Source organism: Pseudorca crassidens, chromosome 7, assembly GCF_039906515.1.
Source record: "Pseudorca crassidens isolate mPseCra1 chromosome 7, mPseCra1.hap1, whole genome shotgun sequence".
Classification (NCBI taxonomy): domain Eukaryota; kingdom Metazoa; phylum Chordata; class Mammalia; order Artiodactyla; family Delphinidae; genus Pseudorca; species Pseudorca crassidens.
Genome location: NC_090302.1, coordinates 18,010,361 through 18,036,172, shown reverse-complemented (window position 1 = coordinate 18,036,172; position 25,812 = coordinate 18,010,361). Strand labels below are relative to the sequence as shown.

Here is a 25,812-nt window from a genome sequence, read left to right as displayed (position 1 = left end):
ATTTTCTGGTTTGCATTTTCTCTCTTGATTAACGTTTTGCGATTTTTATGTTAGCTTTTGCCACAAAGGAACCATGACTTCCGCTTTGCAATCTATGATTTGCATAGCTGGTAGGGTGTACTTTTAAAGCACCTCAGCCCTTTCTCCAGAGGTATTTGATCCTTCTTGGGAAATTTAGAGAGGGTGTGCTTCCCTTATCTTTTGTGACTGCCCCCCCCCCCCACTAAGTGCTTGCTAAGCCGGGGCTCTCCCAAACACTGCCCCCGTCACAGGGGCCAAGCGAAAAAGCACTTTACGGTCTCTGGTATCCTGGAGCCCTCTCTGCTTCTGTGGAAGCCAAATGAGTCATCCTTCCACACCCTTTTTTCTTGTTACTTGGTGTAGAAGTATCTGTAGTTTGCAGTGTCACCGTTTATCAACGTGGAATCCTCTGTGGGGCTTGCAGACCCTAAACAGTCTTGTACTCCCCAGATGACTCACACAGACACAGGAGGAGAAAGAAGAAAGTGAACGGGGAGAGAAGCAACGGAGGAGCCTACATACCCTCCCACCTTTCTTCTTTTTCATGCTTTATTTCTCTCCATAGTGCTTTCCACCTTCTAGCCTACTAAATAGGTTGCTTTTTTAGGATATTTTAATGCGTTCCTCCCTATTCCACTACAACATGAGCTCCAAGAGGGCAGGGTTTGGGTTTTGTTTTGTTCACTGCGTTGTCCCAACATAGACAAGAGTGGCTGGCGCAGAGTAGGCACTAAATAGATGTTTGTTGAATGAATGAAGGCTTCCATGCGACCCCTATGGTCCTTTCAGGTCTACTACTGAAGGCAGAGGTTAGGAGGGAGAGAGGGGGGAGGTGAGGAAGAAAAGAAGGGAGGGAAGGAGGGAGAGAAGCAAATAAGGAATTTGACAGCACATTTTCTTTGGCAGCGCAGTTCGTAAATGTTGTTTCATCTGATCTTCTCATCACCCTGAAAGGCAGGAGCAATTGCTTTCTCTCTGTAGCTAGGAGACTTGGGGCTTGGCTCTCTCAGAATAGACCCTGAGAGCTCTGCTGAGCAAGTGTAGCCAACTTGCCATTAAAAACCACAAAATCAGCTTTAGACCCCACTTTCGTCTTTTTACTAACCAGGGGAACTTGGTCAAGTCACTTGTCTCTCTTAAGTCTCTGTTTCCAAATGGGAGTCATCCTACTAAGAGCACTGTGGTGGGAATAAATGAGATCACATAGCAGAAGTACTCAGTACGTCGTAAATGATCAGTCTCGTCCCTGTCACCCCTCTCCAACTTCCAAGTCCCGGAGCCTCCCATGTGATTCCAGTCCTCGTTGTCAACACCTTTCAAGAATAACGGGGAAGAGGAGAGTTTGGTTGAGAGATCCAAGTTTCAGGTCCATCTCTGATTGTCTTGGGGCGGTTTGGGGCAGGCTGTGCATCGATAATGTATGACCTGGCAGTGAACAGCCTGACTCCCCGTGTTTGACTTTTATGTGTAACGTTCCTCATCAGGCCAGCTTCCCGATGGCAGTCAGCACGTCTGCTGGAGCTGGCACGGGCTACGGGGGACGTGCTCATCTCTCAGCCGCTTTGGCAAAGCTTCACTGAATAGTGGGGCCTGAAAAGAAAATCAAGCCTTCAGATACCACAACGCTCTTACTTCCAGGCACAGGGGGGGCTAGGACAAATGCAGGGGTACAGGGCTCAGAGAGGGAGCGGCAGCTAGAGGTCACACAGCACACTGATCCCAGAGGTCGGAAATGATTCTGGTAGGAGCTTGCTCTGCCAGTTAAGAGAGGGCAAGGGCCTTCATCTCTGGGCTCGAATGTCCATGGCAAAGGAGGGAGGATGGACTGAAGGACTATGGAGTTCCCTTTTCTATGCAGTATAAGAGGTTTCAGAATCAAGAGTCAGGAGCCTTGAATTTTAATGCACTGTTGACATGGGGTACGTCACTCCCCAAGTTGCATCTCCTTTTTTTTTTGTGGCAGCTCTTTCTCTCCCTAGGTTCCTCAGTTGTAAGTGGAAGGGTCTGGAATTATATGTGAAAGATCCTCTGGTTCTTCAAGTAGGCTTCAGTCCAGGCAGTGCCTGAATTGGGCTATCAGAGACCACGCTCCGCACCCCACCCCGACCCCACCCACCCCCCGCTAACCCTGCCTTCCTGTGTCCTCCAGGCAACAACAGTCTCCTGACCTGCATGGAGGATGGGCTGTGGTCCTTCCCAGAGGCCCTGTGCGAGCTCCTGTGCCTGGCCCCACCCCCGGTGCCCAACGCAGACCTCCAGACGGCCCGCTGCCGGGAGAACAAGCACAAGGTGGGCTCTTTCTGCAAGTACAAGTGCAGACCTGGATACCACGTGCCCGGCTCCTCCCGGAAGTCAAAGAAGTAAGTGGGGCTGCAAAGGCAAACTCACACGTGCTTGGGGGGAGGAGAGCCAGGTCTGGCTGTCTGGTTAGAAGGAAGTGCTCACTTCTCTGCTAGAGACGGTACCCACCATTCCTCGCATTCTCTTTGGTGGGAATCTAGAAGGATATTGTTAACAGCTGCCTGCCGGCTGTGTGCCCTCAGGCAACTGACTTCACTTCTCTGGGCCTCTGCTTTTCAGCAATAAGATGGGGATGATAATAGCAGTTACCACATAAGATTGCTGTGAAACATGAATGAGGACGTGTATGTGAAGTGCTTGCAAAGTGCCTGGCATAGAGTAAATGGTGGGCACTGATGCCGTCCTTGCGCCAGGATCCATCAGGGGAGACGGGCCAGCAGGGCTTGAATTTTATTTCAGTCCACAGGTAACTCTTGCTTGGCCCTGAGAAAGGAACGTTTACCTTCACCCCTACCACCCAACAGGACAGGCAGGGAATCAGGAAGGGGAAAGGGAGACGTGAGGCTAGCCGGCTCCAGAGAAACGTGGATGCAGAGCGTGGCTCCAGCCATTTGGTCCTTGAGATGTGTCTTCTTTTATCTCTTCCTTGAAGACGGGCCTTCAAGACCCAGTGCACCCAAGATGGCAGCTGGCAGGAGGGCGCTTGTGTTCCGGTGACTTGTGACCCACCTCCACCGAAGTTCCACGGGCTCTACCAGTGCACCAATGGCTTCCAGTTCAACAGCGAGTGCAGAGTCAAGTGTGAAGATAGCGATGCCACCCAGGTGAGACTCCTTGAACTTGAGGTCTGTACTTAGGTCCCGCTCCTCTCTGCTTACCAAAGAGCGGCCAGTGTTTTAAGAACCATGTCCTCGGGCTTCCCTGGTGGCGCAGTGGTTGAGAGTCCGCTTGCCGATGCAGGGGACACGGGTTCGTGCCCCGGTCTGGGAAGATCCCACATGCCGCGGAGCGGCTGGGCCCGTGAGCCGTGGCCGCTGAGCCTGCGCGTCCGGAGCCTGTGTTCCGCAGCGGGAGAGGCCACAGCAGTGAGAGGCCCGCGTGCCGCAAATTAAAAAAAAAAAAAAACAAACACTTCCTCTAGGAGACTCTCTGTGGATGCCAGAATCGTATAATAGCAACATCAGCAACGCAGACGTGAGGGGCTGGGTTCTCGCCATCTTTCTTTGTAATCTCTCTGAGCCTCGTTGTCCTGCCTGTATCACTGCATTTTACTGGTTCAGAGATTCTTAGCTCTGAACCCCTATGAGAGAAATCACGTGTGGAATCCCAGTGTATGAAGTCGATCCGAGTTAAGGAATGACCAAGGCTGTTTGGCCAACTTTCTACCACCATCACCACTTATGTTGGTCCCTGAAATACTTAAAATCATGACTTTCACTATCTTGAGACATCAGCTGACTCCTCAAGCATAAAGAGAAAGGGAACCATATGTAGACTAGATGTACAGCTTTGAGAATACTATGGAAGAAGGAAGGACAGAGGGAGATGGGATTTTATCTCAATCCACATGTAACAGACAAAGTCCAGCACTCCTGCCGGCCCTGCGGAAGGAGTTCTGTGAATGCATTGTCCTTCCTCCTGACACATACACTCCACCCACTAAGATGGGTAGGGAATCAAGAGTGAGAAAGAGAACGATGAGCCAGCTGGCTCCAGAGAAGACCTAAGTCCACGAGGAGCTCCAACCCTGAGAGAACCAACAATTTAGGGTTGGTACCTCAAGCCCCATGCCTCACAGGTGTGCAAGGCCAGGGTCCAGCCAACTGGGCCCCAGTGCACGTTTCTCCCCCTGTCAGTCCTTAGTCTTTATTAGCATCTACCGAATACCAGACAGCGTCAAAGCGGCATCCTCACCTCATCTCACTCCCGCTCCCACATCCAGATAGCCACCACGTCCTCCCCGTTCTCTCTCTCAGTCAGCTTCTGAACTGTTCTCACCTGGCTCCAATGCCGCCACCCTGACTCAGGCCACCAGCGCTCACTCTCCGGGGCCGCCATGCAGCTTCCTGACCATCTCCCTGCTTTCTCCTTGCCTCTCTCCAGTGTGTTGTTCGCATTTCAGCCAGAGTGGTTTGTTTAGAGCACAAACGTGATGGTAACAGTTCCCCTGCTCAAAGCCCTTTGTGAGCCAGCGACCCCCGTCTCCCTTAGGAGAAATCCCACCTGTGCATTCAGGACGCCTCCCCCATCACCAGTAAGACGGATCTCCCCTTCACCTGGGCATCCTCTGTGAAAAAGCCCCGCCCCTTTTCCAGCCACCTCACTCCTAACCATCCTTCACCATTCAGCCCAGGTAGCCCTCCTTCCAAGGACCTTTTCCTGACGCTTCCACTGTGGGCTCCATGCCCCTCCTAGGGGTCCCCCCGTTCACAGCATCGACCACACTGCAGTGTAATTCATTTCACCTCCCCCTCCCCCGCCAGGTTCTGAAATGCCTGGCCACAGCTTTAACCTTCCCTGTGTTTTCAGCACTTGGGACAGTGCCAAGCACCTAATAGGTGCTCAGGAAGCGACAGGGCATGAGAGAGAGCCGCAGTGAACACCCAGGCCAGTCTCCTCATTTTCCAGACGAGAAAGCCACTCACCCACCCAAGGTGACATAGCTGGTGGCAGCTGAGTCAGAATCGGAGCCCAGGTCCCCCCCAACTGTGGACAGACTGAATCCAATAGGCAGCACCTGAAACACGCAGGGATGTCTGTGCACCCGAGTCATCCCCATCCCCGGCTGCCCGGGAAGCGGAAGCCAGTGCGGAGAACAAGCAAAGGCCAGAGATTACCGTGGCCTCACGCAGCCGATCAACTTCCCTCTCTCTCCCTTACGTAAAACTGTTGCTAACAGTTACCAGAACTGCTGAGCCGAATAATATTCTGGCCGTGGTCACGTTATCAAACCGAAACCCAGTCTGCCTGCGGCCTGCCAAGTACCTTTCATGGCCAGTTTGTATTTAAAGGAGAGGAAAATGTAAATTTATCAGACGACTCAAGCAGTTCTGTTTGGCAACTGGCAGAGAGGCCAGACACAAAGGAGCAGAGGGTATTGCTTGCCGGCTAGAAGAATGAGGGAACGCATGCCAAATGGGCTCCTAATACAATTGACGTTTCTAGTTTGTACTGCAAATGAATTTCCTCTACCCTCAGACCAGGGGCCTGAGAGCCAAATCTAGTATTCACCTCAGATCCCCTCTTGCTGCCTGTAAGCACAGCTGAAACGTACGGCACAGAGTATCTTGAATCAAGCAGCTTGTGTGGAGCGAGAATTCTTTGCTTTCTAAACAAGTTCCAGATCCTGGCGAGAGAGGACAGGGACCGTTGCAGGGGAGGTTCACATACTCCTTCCCACGGCCACTAAAAGTACATTAGCAAATCAAACCTCGACTTCATTCATTCCTTGGGAGCCAGTATGATGCTGGATCTGGACTCTGAGCGTGAATCCTGGCTTTACCACTTGCTAGCTGGAGGACTTGGGCAAGTTGTTTAACTCTTTAAGCTTCAGTTTGCTCATTCATAAAATGGGGGAGGGGAAATACTACTACCTACCTTATAGTTTATTTGTGAGGGGTAAATGAGGTAATGAAAGTAAGGCATGCCTATGAGGAACCCCTGGAATTGTAGAGTGTACAACCTATGCCACCGTGCATGGCAGCCTTGGGGAAGGCACAGATGAACTAGCCTGCCTTTAAGGTCCCTTCTAGTGGAGAGATGCCACATGCATCATGATGTGCCACGTGGGCTCTTACAGAACCTGGAAACAAAGGCAATGGCTTGAAAGTTAGCCCTCTGTCGGCAGCTAGTCCCAGAAAGTCAGCCATCATGCATGAGGCCAGGATATAGGTTGGGGAGACCAATAGGAACCATAGGAACCTGACCTCTAGCTCACATAAACCTGTAGAATATATAGACTCTCTAGATGAGCGCCACCCTGGAGAACCTTCTGCTGTGATGGAAGTGTTCCATGTCTGTGCTGTGCAATATGGTGGCCTCCAGCCATGTGTGGCTATGGACCGCTTGAAATACAGCTAAGTGACTGAACAGCTAAATGTTACATTTTACTTAATTTTAAATCATTCAAATTTAAATGTAAACAGCCGCACTTGTATAGTGGCTGCCATATTGAACAGTTCAGCTGAAGAATTTATAGTGTTATTATCCCTGTAAACCAAGACAGAGAACCTTAACAATAACAGCTTTTAAAAAAAATGTTTTTTAAGTATTTCCTGACTGCCAGCCTGAAGCCACAGATTTTCTCTCACTTTGGCACCTCATAATAAACTTCTGAAAAAGCAGCGATGTGCCCATTTTGCAGATAAGGGAAGAAAGCCTGTGAAGCCAAGCTCTTGCCCACGGTTATGAGTCAGTAGGTGGCGATGACTGGCTCCAGGGCCCTGCTTTTCCCACTGTCTCCAGACATTTCCAGGGCGGGGAGTGGCAAAGGACAGGGATTCCATCTCCAGGCGACTGGAGAGAAGTGCTAATTGAGCATTTAATCTAACTCAGATGCCCCTGAGCTGTCCGAGGTGATAACACAGAGAGAAGCACTGTGGGACGCTTTGTAGGTGATTAGGGGAGTGGGCTGTCTTGGGATGGGGACAGGGTCTGTGGGAGATGCACGCACAGGGGCTGCAGCAGGAGAGGAAGAAGCTACAGGTGCTTTCGGAACGAAGTAACGCACTCGGTGGTGGACTTTAGCAACACAGCGGGAGCCAGAGAGGAAGGGTGGGAGTGGAGCCGGGAATGCACCCAGTTCTTCGCACGGATCACAGAGGAAGGATGGAAAAGCCTTTCTGCCACTAGTGGTGTGCAGCTGGCCCTGCCTTTCTGGGTCTGCTCTGGACACAGCACAGCTCTCACACGTATAACGCCTCCCAGAGCAGGGGCAGCTTCTAGTTTCAGGGTTGTCACATGCTTGCCCGAGAACGCAGGGCTTCCCAGAGGAAGTCAGAGACATCCCAGGCCCATGTGATGTTGGAGGTGGGCCAGACCTCAGAGATTTTCTACTGCAACACACTTACCTTATAGATGGGACCACTGGAGCCCAGAGAGGGGAGGCAACGTACCTCAAGTCACACAGCAAGCTATTGATACCAGCAGAGTCGGATCTGACACAGAGTCTCAGATCTCCTAACCAAGTCGTTGCACAAGCCACATTTTCTGCCCATCCTTACTCCTGGAGCCGTGTGTCACCCCTGTATCTCACTGGGAGGAAGCAAAATGCATGTAAGGCCATCGACTGGACACATAGGCAGAGAGTGAACAGCAGCTGTGATTTATTGAGCATTTACTGCATTTCAGTCTGGGCTAAGTGCTTTACACAGACTACTTCATTTAAGCCCCACAGCATCTGGCATTACTGTCCCGTTTTGAAGATGAGGAAGATGTGGTTCAGTGAGGCAAAGTGGCTTGCCCACCTTATACAACGAGGAAGTCCAGGTAGAACGGAGACTCCAGTTGCTAGGTCAGGCTGCCTCCGAAGTTTAACTGTTTATATCCTGCGCTGCACCCTGCGGTTCTGCCTGGCTCTGATGTTGCCATGTTTCTCTCTGCCATTATTTTGTTTATTTTCATTTCTGCTAAGTAGAAAAGGTCTAGGTCTCCCTCTCCACTCATCCCCCAGCCTCTCCTCTCCACCTCCCCTCCCCTGCATTGTAGGAAAGCTCAGAGGCTTACAGGAAGAGGTCTGGCTCCGGCCCCGACGACCTGCGTGACTTGGGCCTGCTGCCTCCCTATTTTGGCGGCTGCCATTTCTAGAGTGTGGGTGACGCTGGGGCTGATTCTGAAGTTCCCTTGGAGACAGTGCGACAGGGTGGTTACGAGCTCAGCTCACCCTTAGAGAGCTCGATGTGTGTGTTAAGCTCTAAATGCTTCACGTAACCTAACTCACTTAATCCTCGTGGTGACTTTCTCAGGCCGTGAACTGCAGGCTTATTTAACAGTTGAGGAAACTGAGGCAGAGGGAAGTTAAGGAACTTCCCCAAGTGGGAAAGTTGCAGAGATGGGATTTGAACCTGGGCAGCTGGCTTAAGTCCATACTCTTAACCATTACACCAATACCATTTAAAAACTCATCTTTCACTTCCTAGCTGAGCCTCAGTTTCCAAATCTGTAAAAGGGACATAATTTCTACATTAACCACATCGTTAAAAGCATTTTTAAATGTGCGTAGAACGCTTGGCACATACTAGGTATTTGATACTGTGTTGTATGCCTGCGGCTCTCTGTGGGCCTGTGCAGCTGAAGAGGGGTCGAGAGAGCACAATATGCTCTTTTACAGATGCATGCACAGGCACAGAGAGGCACAGTGCTTTGCTGAGGGACGCTCAGCCCCTGGTGAGAATTTTCCCCCTGGCATGCAGCCCTGTGCGTTTGGAGCCAAGTACACACAGTGGGTCCCCTGCCCGCGGTCTCTGGTCTTCCCAGATTGGGTCCTCAATGTCAGGTCATCTCTGATCAGACTAGACTCAACATCATGGATCTTACTCTGAGGGTCCGCACCGGTTGGTAGGCAGCCCCAAGTGCACCAAGATCTATTCCCAAAGGAGGATTCGAACATCGGGAGAGGCTCCAGGAGGTCTGCCGTGCAGAGGGCACAGTAGGGGCAAAGGGATGGTGGTGGGAAGCAAGAGAAGTGTGCAGGAGAGACAGGTGACCCCAGACGAGCAGGAAGGACATGTGTGTAGCAAGAGATGGGGCTGGACATGTCGTCTGGGTCCCACTGTAGAAGCCCGCCCTGGACTGCCAGCCCTCAAGTAAGCCTTGTTTGAAAGTCCAGTCCAGAAGGATTCCGTCCTCTGTAAGGCCGATTTAGTCAGCAGCAGAAAGTGCTCGATGACCTGGGCAGGAGGGAGAGAGTCAAGAGGTAGCAAGACCAATAGCTTTATGCTCCCACCTTCTATAGTGGAGCCTCCCCAGTCTGAAATTCCCTGAGCAGATTCCAGTCAGTTCTAATACATTCTCTTTTGCAAACCGAGCTCTCCAGCCAGCTCTGGCCCACATAGTGCTGAGGTCTGCAGCCCTTCAAGGGCTGGAGGCCAAATGCATCATAGGCCCAGGCCAAGGCTCCAGGAAATTGGGGTCAATTTCCTACTCCCATGAGGGCCCAGCCGAATCACGGGGCCTGGGGCTCTGGGAGGGAGAGTCGGGGTTCTCTGAAGCCACATGAAGCTGCCTACACTTTCCCTGAGCTCACATGGAACCTCTGGGTGGACTCGGCAGTCATCCCACAGCTGCGTGCTCGGGATGGGCCACCCTTCTCGATGGCCACAGAGGCTTCCTCCACAACTGGACGCTCCTCGTGCTGGTCCGCGTGAGGCCCAGAGAGGGGCCCCCTTCTCTCTAACTCCCCTCTCCTTGCAGCTGTGCTCTCAGACAGGGAAGCCTCAGCCTGCACCAACCCTTCCCAAGAGTTTATTTCGTCATGTGTGCACTCATTCATTTCTTCCCGTATTCGTTCATTTCTTCATCTCTTGATTCATGCATTCATTTCTCTTCTTGTGTTTTAAACAAGTTCCTTCCATAACTGTCACCTGTTGACGCCATATCTTGTTAAACGGTTCTTGAGTGAGCAAAAATACTGAGTGACGAGTGAATGGACCAAAGGCCAGGACCTATTAAGTGTTGTGGAAGGCCCTGGGGATGCAGGGATGACTAAGGAGCTCATCGTCTAGGAGGGAGCAGTGGGGATAAAGAGGCAGTGGGTGTCAGAGGCCTTCGGGTAGTGTTCTGTGCAGGACCGGGGTGGCGTTAGGACAGGATGGCTTGTGCCAGAAAAGGTCTGTGCCGGTGTTTGGGCAGGAGGGCAGGGGAGAGGGACAGAGCAGACGGGAGGAGAAGCACGGCCGTGTGACACCTCACGGGGTGCATTCAGGAATGCAGGCGACTGGTGGAGTTCAAGGTTAGCGGCGGTGCTGTGGGCAGCGGGGAGCTGGAGAATCAGGCAGAGTTAAGGCTCTGAGGGCTCTGGAGGCCAGACGCAGGGGCTTGAGTGGCAGCTGAAGGGCATGGGAGCCATTCCGCAGACATTTTCATTGGCGGAGCGTGGTCAGCTGCTCTGGCCCCACGTAGAGTTTCTCTTCTCATCCTAAACGTGAAAGAGGGAGACGCTATACAGCTTGTTCTCACACAGGAGGCCCCACTGTGCAGAGACTACCCGTGGTTCTCCAGTTCCAAGGGGTAGAGTCCAGACTCCATAAGTGTCTGTTTAAGGCTCCACACCTTACCTGCCGTACCAGCTCTTCCCGACTCCCTCCCTCTCGAACTTGCACGTGCCCTTTGGCCTTGCACAGGTGTCCTTCCCTCCCTGTTTTGCCTGATTCCACACAGAATCTTGAAAACTCTTTTCCGTATGTCACCTCCTCTCAGAGGCCTTCCCAGCTTGCCCCCCACATCCGGTTATTCTCGCCCGGTGCACACAGCACAGTCACTGAACAGGGTCCTGAACCCAGAGTGGACACTAAGAAACGGTCTTTGGATTTAGGGGTGGTTCTGAAATTTCGACAAAGCTGGACACCTCCCGTTAGAATCTTCGATGTGCAAAGCGGTTTGGAGGAAGGACGACGTCTGCAGGCTGCACTTGCCCGTGACTTTGCAGAAGATTGAGAAATGGGAAATGTTGCCTAATTTAAAGAATCAGAGGGGAGGGCGCAGATGGAAGTATCCCCCCACCCACCCTCTTGGTGGCATTATTGCTGGAATGGAATGGAGCAGAAGGGAGGACGGGAAGGGGAAGGAGAGGAGGGAATCCCTGGAAGAGAAAGCTCCTCAGCGGAGCCAAGGTCGCCTACTTAGCACGTGGCAGAGCCCTGGCCTGGGACGCTTTCTCATCGATTGAGAGGAAACGAGCCTTGGTGTATGCCTGTCTCCTTCCAAACAGCGCCAGGACCCATGTTTACTCACGGTACACGTTGGGGGTGCACGTGGGTCCCACCTTCTCAGTTAAAAACAAACAACAAGCAGAACACATTTCTCCGATTGAAATCCCTGAAAGAGCACTGCTGAGATTTAGGAAACCTGGGAGTTAAACTCTCCAGGATGCTTTGAGCAAGTTTGTTCCCACACTGAGTCCTCAGTTTCCCTGTCTGTAAAATGGAGATATTACAGTTCCTCTGTCTGAGGGTGGTTGGGTTTCCACCACTGTTAAGAACTTGTTTTTTTAACATTTTCAGAGCTCTGGGGAGATGCAACACTCAGAGTCTTCTTCTGTGGAGGGTGGGGTCTCTCTTGGTCCTGACTGTGCTTCTGTGGCGTTCAGGGGCACGGGAGCAACGTCATCCACTGCCGGAAAGATGGTACCTGGAGCGGCTCCTTCCACGTCTGCCAGGAGATGCAAGGCCAGTGCTCAGCCCCGGACCAGCTCAACAGCAACCTGAAGCTGCAGTGCCCTGCAGGCTATGCCATCGGTACGACGGGCGTGTCGGGTTGAGCAGTGGGAGGGCACGTCCTTCCAGGAGCTCGGGGCTCGCGCCCTGCCGAGGACTTGGGCAGCCGTGCTGTTTGAGACCTTGCATGAGGCACTGGGGAAATGAAGAGGAATGAGACCAGACCCTGTCCTCCCAGAGAGAGTTCAGGGCGTGGATGTTGGCAAAGCAGTGTTGGGTGAGCGTGCACAGTTGCACTGGAGTACAGAACAGCTGACCGGTGCCTCCGGGGACACAGAAGGCTCCCAGAGGAAGGGATGCTTATACAGGGATTTGCAAGAGCTTGTGGGGCAAGAAATGGCATTCCAGGCAGAAGGAATCGTGTGGCAAAGGGAGGGAGGGATGAAAACACACACACATCCTGTTTAGGGAAGCAGTGGTGGTCCAGCGTGGCAGCCTTTGTTATTAGTCTTAAAGTTTATGTAGTGCTGATCGTTCGTAGTACCGACTGTGGTCAGTGCCGCACCAAGCGCTGCAGAGGCGTTACCTCGTATCCTCTCAGTAACCTTTAACAGGTGAGGAAATCGAGACTCAAAGGGATCTTCGCAACCTCTCCTTCTCCAAAGCCTGAGTCCTTTCCACGGCATTCCAGTTGCCTCCTAAATAGGGATGAACAGTGTTTTCAGAATACTGTTTGCGTGGTGATAGACCAGCGTGCCAAGTGAAGGGAGACGACCTGGGGTGTGACGCCAGGAGTCTGCCTGGTGGAAAGCAGGTGTCTGGACAGACGCATTAATCACGGGCCCGCGGCTTTCTGGGGAGCTGGGTGTGCATTGAGTCTAATCTCAGTTGAGGGCAGTGATACTGACCTCTTGGGCTGATTCCCTAATTGACCACGATGGAAAGCCCAGGGAATTGGATGTGCTTTCTCATGGCCAGTCCTGGGACAATCACCCGGGATGTCTGGAGCAGAAGGTTATCTGTGCAGGCACTCACTCCCAGCCACACAGACTCAATGTGATCCTCACCTAGTAAAACAAGTTATCGTTTCATGTCCAGAAGGGAGGCCCATGGCTGGAGAGCAGAGGCGTGAGGGGGCCTGACCCCTTCCTTTTAAAGGTGGAAACATGTAGCTTCCAAGTGCAGAGGTTCTTCACCTGAACTCAGAGTAGGGATCAGCCCTCCTGTGTCAGTCCAGGACGGGTCAGAAAACACCCACGGACACGGTCGCTGTCGTGCTGATTCCAGGGGTACTTTAAGAACTTGCCGATCCGCCGATCCGAAGCGCCCTGACCAGGAGGGTTGCCGAGAGGCGGGATTTGTAGGGCCTGCCAGTGTACGCTTTCTAGAGAGCTGGGGCAACAGGTGCAGCAATGGCACGTAGCTTTGGCTCTTCCATCCCAAGGCCAAGGCTTTCTCCTCTCCGTTACCCCTGAGGGGTGTTCATGGCTCTGGACGCTTCTGTCTGTGACGGGGTCCCTGTCCCCAGCTCAGTCAGGGCAGGCACCTGAATACTCAGTCACACTCACGACTGGCCTTGAGCAACCCTGGGAGAAAAAATTCTGATGAAAAACAGACCTCCTGCATGTCTGCACCGACACAATCAACACATACATTCACACACGCACAAATGCTTAACCAGATGCGCACACACGTCATGTGGTGAGCCCATGCCTAGCACGTACGCTTCAGCGAGACGCCACACACGTTCGCCACCCATAAACCCGCGTGCAGCTCGCACACACATACACAAACACACCTTGTGGCCCCTTTGCACCTGTACTGTGTGTACCTGTCACAGGCACGTGAAAGTGAGCCAGAATGCCTGGCTCTCTGCTGGCCCACAGAACGGTCAAGAGGGAGGGGGAGGGGGTGACGGTAGCATTTGCTTTACCCACTGAGCTTCTTCATGGTCAGAGCAGAAAGGGAAAGCAAGCTGTCTGACATCAGAACCTGAATCTCCTTCCCTTCCTCGTGCTCCCGCGGCCATGCAGATGCCAGTTTTATGAATACGGTGACCCGGGATGGGCGGTGGGCAGGTGAGGGCACACGGGGAGAGCTGAGAGAGTAGAAGCGGCCTGGGGCACTGACGGGGTGGCCGGAGGACGGAGGGGAGAGGCTTCTCTCCCCCAGCCCCCGGGCTGCTCTCCCTCCTGCCGCATTCTGAGCGCCTCCCTGGGCAGAGCCCGCCTCACCAAGGAGAGGGACTCGACCAAAGGCCTGGTAAGCAGGGCACGGGTGACGTAGGTGTCCAGCTCGGTGGCTGGGGCCCACGTGCTGGGGCCACCCGGAGCAGCTCTTCCAGGGTCCCTCCCCAAGCGGCCTGGGGAGGCTTCTGTGGCAGTGAGGGGTCCTCAGAAAGTTGTTACTGCCACCAAGGCCGCTGCCACCGTCCCTGCTCCTCCCGGGAAGGGGAGGCGGGGGCCGCGGAGATCACCAGTCTGTAGTGAGGCCGATTAGGCCTCAGGTATCACACACGGCAGCCTGGTCCTGCGGCCCAGAGCCGGGCATGGGGGAGGGGAGTGCCAGGGGCGGGGTGCGGGGAAAGAGAAATTAAGATGTGGCTCCCGCGTAAGGCGGCGGTGGCCTCCTGTGCTGACCCGTTCTTTCCCCCCTTTCGGGATAAGTAACCGTTGTCTACTTCTCAGAGGCTGCGTCGTCTTTTCTCGAAAGGATTTTATCATCGCAGCCTGGTTTCATCCTTGCTCCCTAAAATCTTCAGAACTGATCTCGTGACAGACACACACCACTGAGTGTCTCTGACTGCTCAGGGATCCCTCTTCTTCTCGTCACTCACCTTTTTTGTCTTTTTGTGTGTCCCCCGTTTCTTTTCTTTCTTCTGACCCTTCACCCCTCTCTGTCCCCTTCCACTGCTGCCTTCTTTTCTCTTCCCTCTGCGTCTCCGCCGTATCCATCGCTGGGCTTGGAATTCAGAGAGACGTGGGCTTTCATTCACGGCCCCCTACTCGCCAGCTCTGCGACCCGAGCTCGCACGCTGCACACTGTTGCCTCTGAGACGGATGCGATGACACTGGGTGTGCAGGGGAACGAGTGACGGGTGAAAAACACCTGGCAGGACCGGGAATATCCCCATCCCCACCTTCTGGGCTCAGTGGCCCCATGTTTAAATTAAAGAGGTTCCAGAGATCGTCCTGGACCCGCCACCCCACCCTTGCTACCTCTTCAGATTCTGTGAGTCTCTTAGATTGAAGAGGATGACAAGGTGGCAACAGGAAGGGCACTGGATAAACTATATATACATATACAAGTGTCTGTGTACGTATAGCTGCATGTATGCATAAACATACTTACATACTGCGTGTACACACACACACACACACACACACACACACGTTTGGAAGGGAGCCTTTAGAATGGCTCACAGCATAGGATGTTTTTCAAGAGGGTTGACTCTTGTAAACCATTTAGTGTTCAAGGGTGGTCTTGGCCCTAAGGCAGGGGAATGACCTCCTTAGGGCCCTGGTCAGATTCTGACACATCAGTTCTTTGTCCATATGAATGAGCACTTTTTTGGGAGTCCTGGGGACATCCCATGGGATGAGCTTGATTTTTAGGAGACTTCAGAATCAGTGAGGTCAGGACAGAGAATGTATGAGTCAAATTACAGTCATCTTGCTAACCCACAGCTTGAAAGTCAGCTGAAGAAGTCCCTGGACCAAGGGCTTCTGTGTACTAACCCTGTCCCTGTTGGTCATGGCGCCTTCACCGACTCACCGCCTGATTCATGTTTTCATCCCTTTATCCACTTACTCAGTCATGTATTCATTCACTCATCCATCTAGGTACCCGCTTCCTCCACCACGAGATGCCTCATTCATCATTCACTCATTGTGCCAGTCATCCATTCATTCATTCACTCTCTCATTTCCTCAACCACCTATGCCCCCGTTCACTCTTGTCCCTTTCACTCACTTCACAGATACTCACTGAGTGCCTGCCATCTGCCACGCACAGTGCCAGGCTCTGGGCATAGCAGGGGGAGCGTGGGCAGTGCTGGCCTCGTGGAGTTACAGTCGAGCAGGGAAGAGAGCTGTTGGTACAACAGTCACCAAGCCAGTGTGACAGATCTGTGCTGGGTGCCAGTGAGAGGGTTTGGCCCGTCAGGAATGGAGGTTTTCTCCGAGCAAGCGACACGTGGATTGAGGTCTGAAGGGTCACTAACTGGTCATACGCTAGTGGAAGAGGGGCGGGGATGGTCTCGAGGGCACAGAGGGTGCGAATGCAGGCGGTGTGGGAGGAGAAGTGTGGGGCTGAGACGTTGACGTTGCACTCACAGGCTCACCATTCGTTTGGTTGACGCCTGCTGAGCAGACCCTGTGTGTCAGGCACTGGGTTAGGCTCAGAGAGGAACCGATCCCATCCCTGCCCTCCCAGGGCATCCCTGTTACTGGGGAAAGGAGGGACAGGGGGTAAGCCCAGCACCGGAGTGAGATTCCTCAGTGCCAAACTCTGCTCTCACTCAGCTGCAGAAATCAGGGCAGGCTTCTTGGAGGATTTGAGCTGGACTTCGAAGAACTGGTAGGATTTGACCGTGCAAAGGCAGATCGGGGGGACGATTCAGGAGACAGGATGGACAGGAACAGAAGTACGGAGGCGAGGAAGTGTGGTACTCCCATGCGAAACCGAGCACAGTCCGGTTGGTGGGAGGGTGTGAAGATGGTTAGTGGGAGATAAGGTTGACCAGACCGTGGGAGGCCATGGATGCCGAGCAAAGGGATCTGGACTTGGTCCTGGATGTGGGGAACCTTCGAAAGGTTTCTGAGCAGAGGAGGAGAAGGACCAACCTGGGCTGAGGGCTGCTGAGCGTGGTGGTGCGGGCCAGCTGGACTGGAGACAAGAGGACGGTCAGGGAGACCAGAGGTGGCGCTGCCGGGGCGTTCACTCCTGCCCACTGCCCTTGAGGGTGGGCGTCCCCACTCACTGGGGACCAGGGAGCGGCGGGGTCCACTCTGGGGGTGGGGCAGCCCCTGGCATCAGGAGACGGGGGCTGAGCCACCACCTCACTCTCGGCTTCCCCTCAGGGTCGGAGTGTGCCACCTCGTGCCTGGACCACAACAGCGAGTCCATCATCCTGCCAGTGAACGTGACCGTCCGTGACATCCCCCACTGGCTGAACCCCACGCGGGTGGAGGTGAGTGACTGGGGCCACCCACCTGTGGCTCAGGGAGGGAAATGACCTTGTTGACCACTTACACGCTCTGGTCCTGCATTAGTCCCTCTACATACGTGAAAGCATCTAACGGTCACATCTGCTCTGTGGAGTGAAGACTTGTTCACCATCGTTTTTCCAGCCCTTAAGTGTTTAATACCTTCCCTCTGACAGGCCCTGTGCTATGGACCTTTTATGTACTGTCCCGCTGAATCCTGATGACAGCCTAGGAGTTAGAGGACTAATGTGCCTAGTTTACAGATGAGGAAACTGAGGCCCCAAGAACACCTAGGTAGAAAGAGCAGAGTCAGGTCACAAACCTGTGTCTGCCTGACTGGAGAGTCCTCACTGGTCGGGACGGTGCTCTTGGCTTCTCTAATATAAGCTCTGGGATATTCCATAGCCTAGGCTTCTGGTATCTTTCCGTGCCTTGCTTATTCGGTGGAAAGCAATTAGTATGTGATACGGGGAACTAGTAGCACCAGTTGTGTACGAAGCACCTACCGTGTTTGTGCACCCGGAGCTGAGCGAGATTCAGACCCCCACTGGTCTCCCAGGATGGTTATGTGGAGTGACGGCCACTGTCTGCATTCTCCCGTTGTGGACACTGAGACCTCAGGAGCGGGCGATGGCCCAGGGTGAGGGCTCGACCCCAAGCCTGCATCCAAGGGCTGTGCTCTTCCCACGGTCAGGCTGCTGGAAGGCCATGTTCACATTGGCGCTGGCCGCTCCCACATTCCTGGGTGTCACCCGATCACTCGGGACCCCACTCTTGTCCTCCGGGACAGCACGATCCCAGGCCTCATGTGCCAGCTCTGGGTACTGGCCCCTCACGCTGGAGGAAGTGAGAGAGGCAGGGCTGCAGGGCGGGTTCAGCCTTTCTGCCGGGGCGCTGGAGGCCTTGCCGTCTGCCCGCCCGCTGCAGATCCCGAGGCCAGGTGCACTGTTTCCCCGATGAGCTGAGAGCACGGCTGTGAGGGCTTACGCAGCACTCTGCACCTGTGGGCCTGGCGCTGGGCCTGGCCAGCGGCCCCCTGCGCCCCCGTGCGCCCCAGGGCTCTCCGCCCCTCCTTCCTCGTCCTCCCCGCTCCCGCTCTCTGCCCATCTCCAGCTTCATTTCTTCTCCTGCCTCTTTCTTCACGCTCTTTCTCTCCCTTCTCCTGATACCTCTGTGACCTGGCTCTGCCTCCCTCCTGCCCACGTTCTTTCCCTCCATCCCCACTGCTCTCTCTGTCTCTCTCTGTTTCTCTGCCTGACTCTCCCGGACCTGCACAAGCGCACCCTGCGCACCCTGCTTCCCTCACCTCACCGAGCACCCCATGTACTCTGATGGGCTGTACATGCCCAGGCGCACGCACAGAGGCCGTATGTCAGAGTCTCAAGGAAGTTGGAGATCCTCAGATACATGCCCCTCATTGTACAGATGGAGAAACTGAGGCTCAGAGAGGGAGGGGACTGGGCCAGGTCACCCCAGGAAGCAGAGGCAGGATCTTGACCGGGAGCTCCTTGCACTCCATCCCGCCCTGCCTCTACTCCACCCTGATTTCCACCCAGCAAAGGCAGGGACCTACACTCTACACACAGCACAGGAGACCTCGCTCAGCTCCCACGTGCCTGGGACCCACACCGGGTTCCCCGACCCGTCTCCCCCTCAGGCCTTTCCTCGCTGCCCCTGGGTGAATTCCCACCCTTCCCTCTGTGAGCCCCAGGCACTAAAGAGTTCAGTTATAATTCACTGTGAAATAAATCTAGGGATTTGAAAGTCTACAAAGCGCCCCCCTCGTCAGTCGCCCACCCGCTGCCTGCCTGCTCCAGCCCCCCACCCAGTTCCCTGGTCCGCCGGCCTTTATTGATGCCGGCCTACCCAGAGAGCCATAACGAGGTTCAGACCTCCACTGGTCTCCGGAGGCCTCATTATCCAGGAGGAAAAAATGTGCTAGAAAAAGGGAGGAGGGCGAAGGGCAGAGACTGATGATTTCCAGGAACCAGGCAGAAAAGCTGGCCTCGCCTGCACCCTGGCCCCTTCTGTGGTGAGAGCTACAGAAGCAGAGCTGCCGGTGCGGCACTGCCAGGCCAAGGCAGGCCCTGGATCGCTCCTCTGCTTTCTGAGGGTTCACCTCTGAGCGCCAGCACAAGGTAGACGGTCAGGGCCAAGGTTCCGCGCCAGCGACTGTCACATTTGTCCCCAGCATAAGAGAGGGAGAGATGACAGCTGACATTTAATGGATGCCTGCTGTGAATCGGGCATTGGATCAGACACCTTCCAGCCTTGGTTTGCGCGCGCGCGCGCGCACACACACACACACACGCACACACACACCTATGAGGTGGGAATTAGACTCCATTTTTTCAGTAGAGGAAATGGAATCTCAGAGGTAGAAGCCACTTGCCTACGAGGAACTGAAGAGGGACCCAGGTCAGCCTGATGCTGCCGTTTACTCCTCCAGCCACCCCTGCAGCCTCTACAATAATAATAATAAAGGCAAAATGTTTACGATCGCTCACCAGCCGGGAAATAATTCACAACTGGCTCTCCACAAAAATACGCCCTCTGATTCGTAGCACTTGCCAGTTCCTGAGGCGTAAATATTCTCACCATAGCAGATTTCTGGGTTTCCAAGTGGCTGTCACTCAACACAAGTAGCAAGAGATCAGCACTGTCGCCTCTCGTAAGCCCACGCAAGCCTGCTGCGACCCACCACTGGGTCGTGCTCACCTTACTTACCCTGGTGCACCCCTCAAGTGCCCAGCACACAGTAGATGCTCCCTATATGTTTATGGTGGCTGAGTCAGGTGACCAGGGTTCAACACCTGCTTGCTATATGTGCCGGAGTTGCCCCCTCTGTGAACCAAGAGCTAGACTGAAATCAAGAGCCACAAACTCACACACCGATGGGAACCCGACAGGTGCGATAAGTGGGTGAAGCGGGCCAGGCATGTGATTTTGTATCTTAAATACTGAGGCAGAGTATTGGGCTGGCCAGAAACCTTGTTCGGGTTTTTCCGTAAGATGTTACGGAAAAACCCAAATGAAATTTTTGGCCAGCCCATAGCAGTAGCAGTAGCAGTAGCAGTAGTATTTACTATAAATACATCAGACAGACACAGAGGGACTTAAAGAAAATAAAACAACTGCCCATGTGCATACTGCCCAACTTATGAAATATTACAAATGCAGTTGAAGTTTTTCCTGTTGAGATTAAGCTCACATGCTAATCTTAAGCATTAGACTTGATCAATTTTTATGTTTGTGTCCACTCGTGAAACCCAGATCAGGGTGGGGACCTTTCCAACTCCCCAGAGAGGCCTTCCCTTCTCCATGGCAGGCAGTACCCACACCACCAAGATATTGGTTTTGCTTATTTTTGAACTTCATGTTACTGGAATCTTAGAGTATATATCTGATGAAATTCTTTTTAGGCATATGTTTTACCTTCATAAAGAAAAACACTCTGTCCTTTCATTTCCTTTAAGTTCTCCCCCCCTTTAAAGCCCCCTCCCACGTATGCAGTTTTGAAAGCAGTAGAGATACAGAGAAACCTTCCTCTAATCTAATAAGCAAGACAGTGCAAACTCTCGATGATAGATGGAAACACCCTTCAAGCTCAATGCTGGAGAGACTGCAGGGAATGGTGGAGACTGTGGTCAACTATGGAAAACACACGCTGGCTGTCAAAGGGGGAGCCTCTAGCTGAGTGTGACAGTGTGGAAATGTGGGTTCAGTGTGGCCAGATTTTCCTTTTTTTCTTGAGTACAAGAAATCTGGAGTTTTTAAAATAAGAAGTCTCTCATGTTTTATATATTGGCAAGTGATTCTGACTTTTTGTTAAGCACTCTGTGTGCCAAACCCAACATTTCTGTGGGTTGTATAGCCCGGAAGCTGTTGGCTTACAACCTCTGGATGAGACAGACTCTTCCAGGCTGGACATCCAGAATCTGGGGTCAGCTTCTCTTCCATCAGCTGCTAAGGAGCACCTCCAATCTGCCCGGCACTGCCCCCGCTCAGGGTGCCGAGAAAGCTTCCCAACAGCAAATGCCACTCACAACCTCAGAGGCTTATCGTGCCCCTAGGTAGCTGGGATCCTGGCTTGTTAAAGAGCTTCTGAAAAAGGGATGGAAGGAGGAAAGAAAAGAAGAGAAGAGGGCTTCCCTGGTGGCACAGTGGTTAGGAATCCTCCTGCCAGTGCAGGGGACACGGGTTCAAGCCCTGGTCCGGGAGGATCCCGCATGCCGCGGAGCAACTAAACCCGTGTGCCACAGCTGCTGAGCCTGCGCTCTAGAGCCCACGAGCCACAAGTACTGAAGCCCGCGTGCCTAGAGCCTGTGCTCCGCAACAAGAGAAGCCACCGCAATGAGATGCCTGCGCCCCGCAACGGAGAGTAGCCCCCGCTCACCACGACTAGAGAAAGCCCGTGTGCAGCAGCAAAGACCCAGTGCAGCCAAAAATTAAATAAATGAATAAATAAATAAATTTATTTAAAAAAAAAGAAGAGAAGAAGAAAGGGAAGGAGGGAGAAGGAGGAAGAGAGGGAATTAAGGAAAGGAGAGGAAAGTACCATTTATTGACTCTCTGTGACATGTAGGCACTGTTTGTGAGGGAGTTCCATATATACCCTTCACTGTATCTTCACACTCCAAGGAGATAAGTATTGTCACCATTTTACAGATGAAGAAGCTGAGGTTCTGAGAGGTTGTCACTGCCCAATTCACATAACTCATGTGATTGAATCAGGATTAGAACCCAGGGCTAATTCTCATGCATTCTGTTCTGCAAGGAAACTGCCTTACACGTTATACATAATAAACATGTGCAGTACATCCGACAAAGGATGTGAAATTCATTCCTTGAAGAGAAGGCATCAGTACGGGAAACCCTGCCGAGAGTCTGAAGGTCAGAGGTAGAATGGTTCTGATTGAATACGAAGTCTGGCCTGTCCACTGTGCAGAAGGAGCTGTCCTGTGCCCTGGAGGGGAAGCCCGGAGACGGAGGGGTGTGTGCAGAGACCAGCGATTCCTCGTTCACTCCTGGGCACACTCAGACATTCACTCATTTGGTCATTTGTTCATTAACTCATTCAGTGAATATTGATTATGCACCTCCAAATGGTAGGTATTCTTCAAACAAGGGATACAGAGTGGAAAATGCCTAGGTTTTTAAAAAGCTTACCCAGAAGAAAGCCAGAAACTCCATAACAGATAACAAAAGCAAAAATAAATTCCATAATTCACTCATAGAAGGTCCTATACATCGAGGAAAAATAAAGGGGAAAAGAGGACTCATCCCAGAAGACATCAGAAGGGGAGTCAGGTCTGGGCCTGAGGGTGAGGGGGTCCTTTTGAGATACTTTCTCATGTCTTTGGCTCTGCCTGGGGCCAGACTGCTCTGGGCTTCAGCTTTTAAACACTCTGCCTCTGCTACATTTGTCTCAAAGCCTCTCTACTTCTCTAACCTTGGTCTTTCCATTGGTCAAAAGAGTAACCTTTTTTATGCTTACCAGTTCGGGGGCTGGAGGAATTTGAAGGAGAATATAGTTCTCAAACTATAGACGTGGAAGTAAGACAGATGTGAGTTTCATTCCTGACTGTCATTACCTGTATGTATGACTTGGGGCAGGTTATTTAACTTCTCTGTGCCTCAGTTTCCTCTTGTGTAAACCAGAGTCAGAAACCATATGTAAATACTGTATGGTAATCACTTACATGTGGAACCGAAAAATAATACAGATGAATCTATATACAAAACAGAAATGGACTCACAGACATAGAAAACAAACGTATGGTTACTAAAAGGGAGAGGGAGGGATACACATAGGAGTAATCCCATACACATAGGAGTATGGGATTAACAGATACAAACTACTGTACATGAAATAGATAAGCAACAAGGATTTACTGTATAGCACAAGGAGTTATATTCAGTATAATAACCTATAATGGAATATAATCTGAAAAACAATAACTGAATCGTTTTGTTGTGCACCTGAAAAAAAGTACCTATCTCATAGTGGTGGTAAAAATGAAATGAGATAAAAGCGCCAAGCACAAGGCTTGGAGCACAATATACCCTTAATAGAGGGTTTTGTGTTGATGAGAAGGATAATGGTGATGGGGTTGTTAGTGGTACTGTGACAGTAAGGATGGTGGTGGTGGTACTGGTGGTGGTGATGATGATAGTGATGGTGATAGTGTTATTGATGACGATGCTGGTGGTGGTCCTGGTGGTGATGATGCTGGTCCTGGTGTTATTGATGATGATGCTGGTGGTGGTCGTGGTGGTGATGACGCTGGTCCTGGTGTTATTGATGACGATGCTGGTGGTGGTCGTGGTGGTGATGACGCTGGTCCTGGTGTTATTGATGACGATGCTGGTGGTGGTCGTGGTGGTGATGACGCTGGTCCTGGTGTTATTGATGATGATGCTGGTGGTGGTGCAGATGGTGTTGATGCTGATGGTCATTACAGCCAAGAAGAAAAGACGGTCTATTCTTCCTGTGCAGCAAGGCAGAGAAGAAAGCTGTCTTACAAAACCTGGTCTGAAAGGGCTCTGACTGGGCTAGAGGTCCCACTGGCATCAAGAGGAACAAGGCTGGCATTTGAGGGGCCCCTGGGATCTCCCAACATATGGTGTAAACAGCCTAGTCTTTCCTTCAGCTCCTGCTGCCTGTCCCCTTTCCCAGTCCTCCTTGCAGACAGAGGGGCCCTGTAGTGAGACAGGTGGGGCGTGCAGCCCCGGGGAATAGTGGAAAATCCAAAAGACTTGGAAAGATAAATAGGCTCATGCAGATAGTATAAAAGTCCTTTTTCTGAACTCACGTCAGGTAAACCTCAACTGACAGAAACTTGTGCAACCACACCAAGACACTCCTACGGATGGATTAAATTAGCTCTCAAATAAACAGGGGGGAGGAATGGGCATCGAGTCCCTTGTGGATCCTAATTCTGATGTTTTCTACTACTTGAACCATTACCTAAGTGCCCCTCCAACATCCCTGAATTTTGGCCAGGAACAGACGTTCAGACCCAGAGATGGAAGTCTGGTTAAAGCTTCTCAGAGGATGAAAGCAGGTGATGGCCTCTGCTTCTGGCCCCCAGGCTAGGAAGCAGAGGGGCAAGAGAGTAGCTGAGCTGGAAGGAAGGGACACTGGAGTTCTCACATTCCTTCACTTGGTCAATATGTATTTGTTTGCTGTGCTCTATCCTGAATCCGGGGGGAGACAGATGTCTAAAACCAGGGCCTGCCCTCTTACCTGTAGGAGTTAGTCCTGGGTTGACCATTTCTACATCATTTATCTCAGTGCTTCATCACAGCAGGCCTATGACATTTTCAGTACCCATTTCACAGATGGGAAAACCTAACCTCAGAGTGGAAACTTCAAGTCAGAATCACAACCATGTCTGTCATGCCTCATTGCTCAGTCTTTCCCATACATCACCTTCTTGTGTTTTAGGAGAAGGTAGACAGTGTCCACAGAGGCAGTACGGGCTAAAGAGTAGATTTCACATTGTGAGACTGGTTGGCAGATCTTCAAGTTAAGTTGTTTGTCCAAGATCTTTAATTAATTCAGTCTACACTAAACTGGTCCTCTAAACTAGATGCTCTGCTAGGCATCGTAAATGCTCTTCTGATGCTCTAGAAGAGAGGAGGACAGGTAAAGAAAATAATTGTCCCTTGGTAAAATCATCTCTATCTTGAAATGGATCCATTCATTTATAACATAAATATTTGCTGGTCATCTTCCTTGTACCAGGCACCATTCTAGGCATGGAAAACCCAAGGGTGAACCAGAGATGCAGTGGGGCAGAGAAGAAAGGTACCCAACCCAGCCAGATCTTGGAGTCACGGGATTCCAAGTTCACCAAGAAACCTAATTACAGTTTTGCTCCCATATAGGTCTGCCCTTGGGGAGAGAATGGGCTGGTCCCATGGATTTTCCACATTCTAGCCCATGTGAATGTTCATTTCTTAATTAAAATTAATCAACTGGCCTTCAGCCAGCAGAGAGAGCCCTGATCATAGAGACTTGCAGGGCTGCTCCCTGGCACAGTCACCTGTCATCGCAACTCCAAGCATTTGCCCCCAGGTTATTTTAATTTGCTTTTATTTATTTTTTTTTAAGAAATCATTGTAATATGGCATGAAAAGTAAGGCATCTAGGGCAGAATAGAAAAAGGAGCTTCTAAGATTGTTATGTTAGCCCTAGTCCTGATGCTATTTTATCTTCCTAGTTTTATTTATATATATATATATATTTTTTTAATTAATTAATTTATTTATCTATGGCTGTGTTGGGTCTTCGTTTCTGTGTGAGGGCTTTCTCTACTTGTGGCAAGCGGGGGCCACTCTTCATCGCGGTGCGCGGGCCTCACTATCGCAGCCTCTCTTGTTGCGGAGCACAGGCTCCAGATGCGCAGGCTCAGTAATTGTGGCTCACGGGCCCAGTTGCTCCGCGGCATGACCAGGGCTCGAACCCGTGTCCCCTGCATTGGCAGGCAGATTCTCAACCACTGCGCCATCAGGGAAACCCTCTTCCTAGTTTTATTTATCTTTCTTTTTTCACCCACTTAAAAAGAAATTATTGTGTTGGATTTTATGTTATGAGCTGCCTTAAATCCTTCCCAGAACAATTGCTTGGTTTCAGGTCTTGGTTCCTTTACTTAACAGCTGTGGAGCTTGGGGAATTTATTCTCCTTATGATACAAGATTAATGCCCACCCCACTGCATGGTGGTGAGAAATAAATACGATAATGAGTAAAGCAATTAGCACCATGAATGCACTCAGTACATTTTAGTATAATAATAATAATTATTATTTTATTACGGGAGGCTATAAGTAAATACATGTATGTATACCTGAAGCTCTGCCTGAGAGGGCTGGGAGATCACCACAGAGGAAGGTAGTCTTTTCTTT

General features: G+C 51.8%; 1 protein-coding gene across 2 annotated transcripts in view; it reads left to right on the top strand.

Moving 5' to 3' along the window:
- Positions 1–25,812, top strand: part of PAPPA (pappalysin 1) — a 254,987-nt gene that overhangs the window by 193,067 nt on the left and 36,108 nt on the right. For both annotated transcript variants that reach the window (XM_067743528.1, XM_067743530.1), the window contains 4 exons: positions 2,171–2,381; positions 2,975–3,146; positions 11,627–11,774; positions 16,775–16,884. In XM_067743528.1, the coding sequence (XP_067599629.1) occupies positions 2,171–2,381; positions 2,975–3,146; positions 11,627–11,774; positions 16,775–16,884 (641 nt within the window). The remainder of the gene's footprint in view (positions 1–2,170; positions 2,382–2,974; positions 3,147–11,626; positions 11,775–16,774; positions 16,885–25,812) is intronic.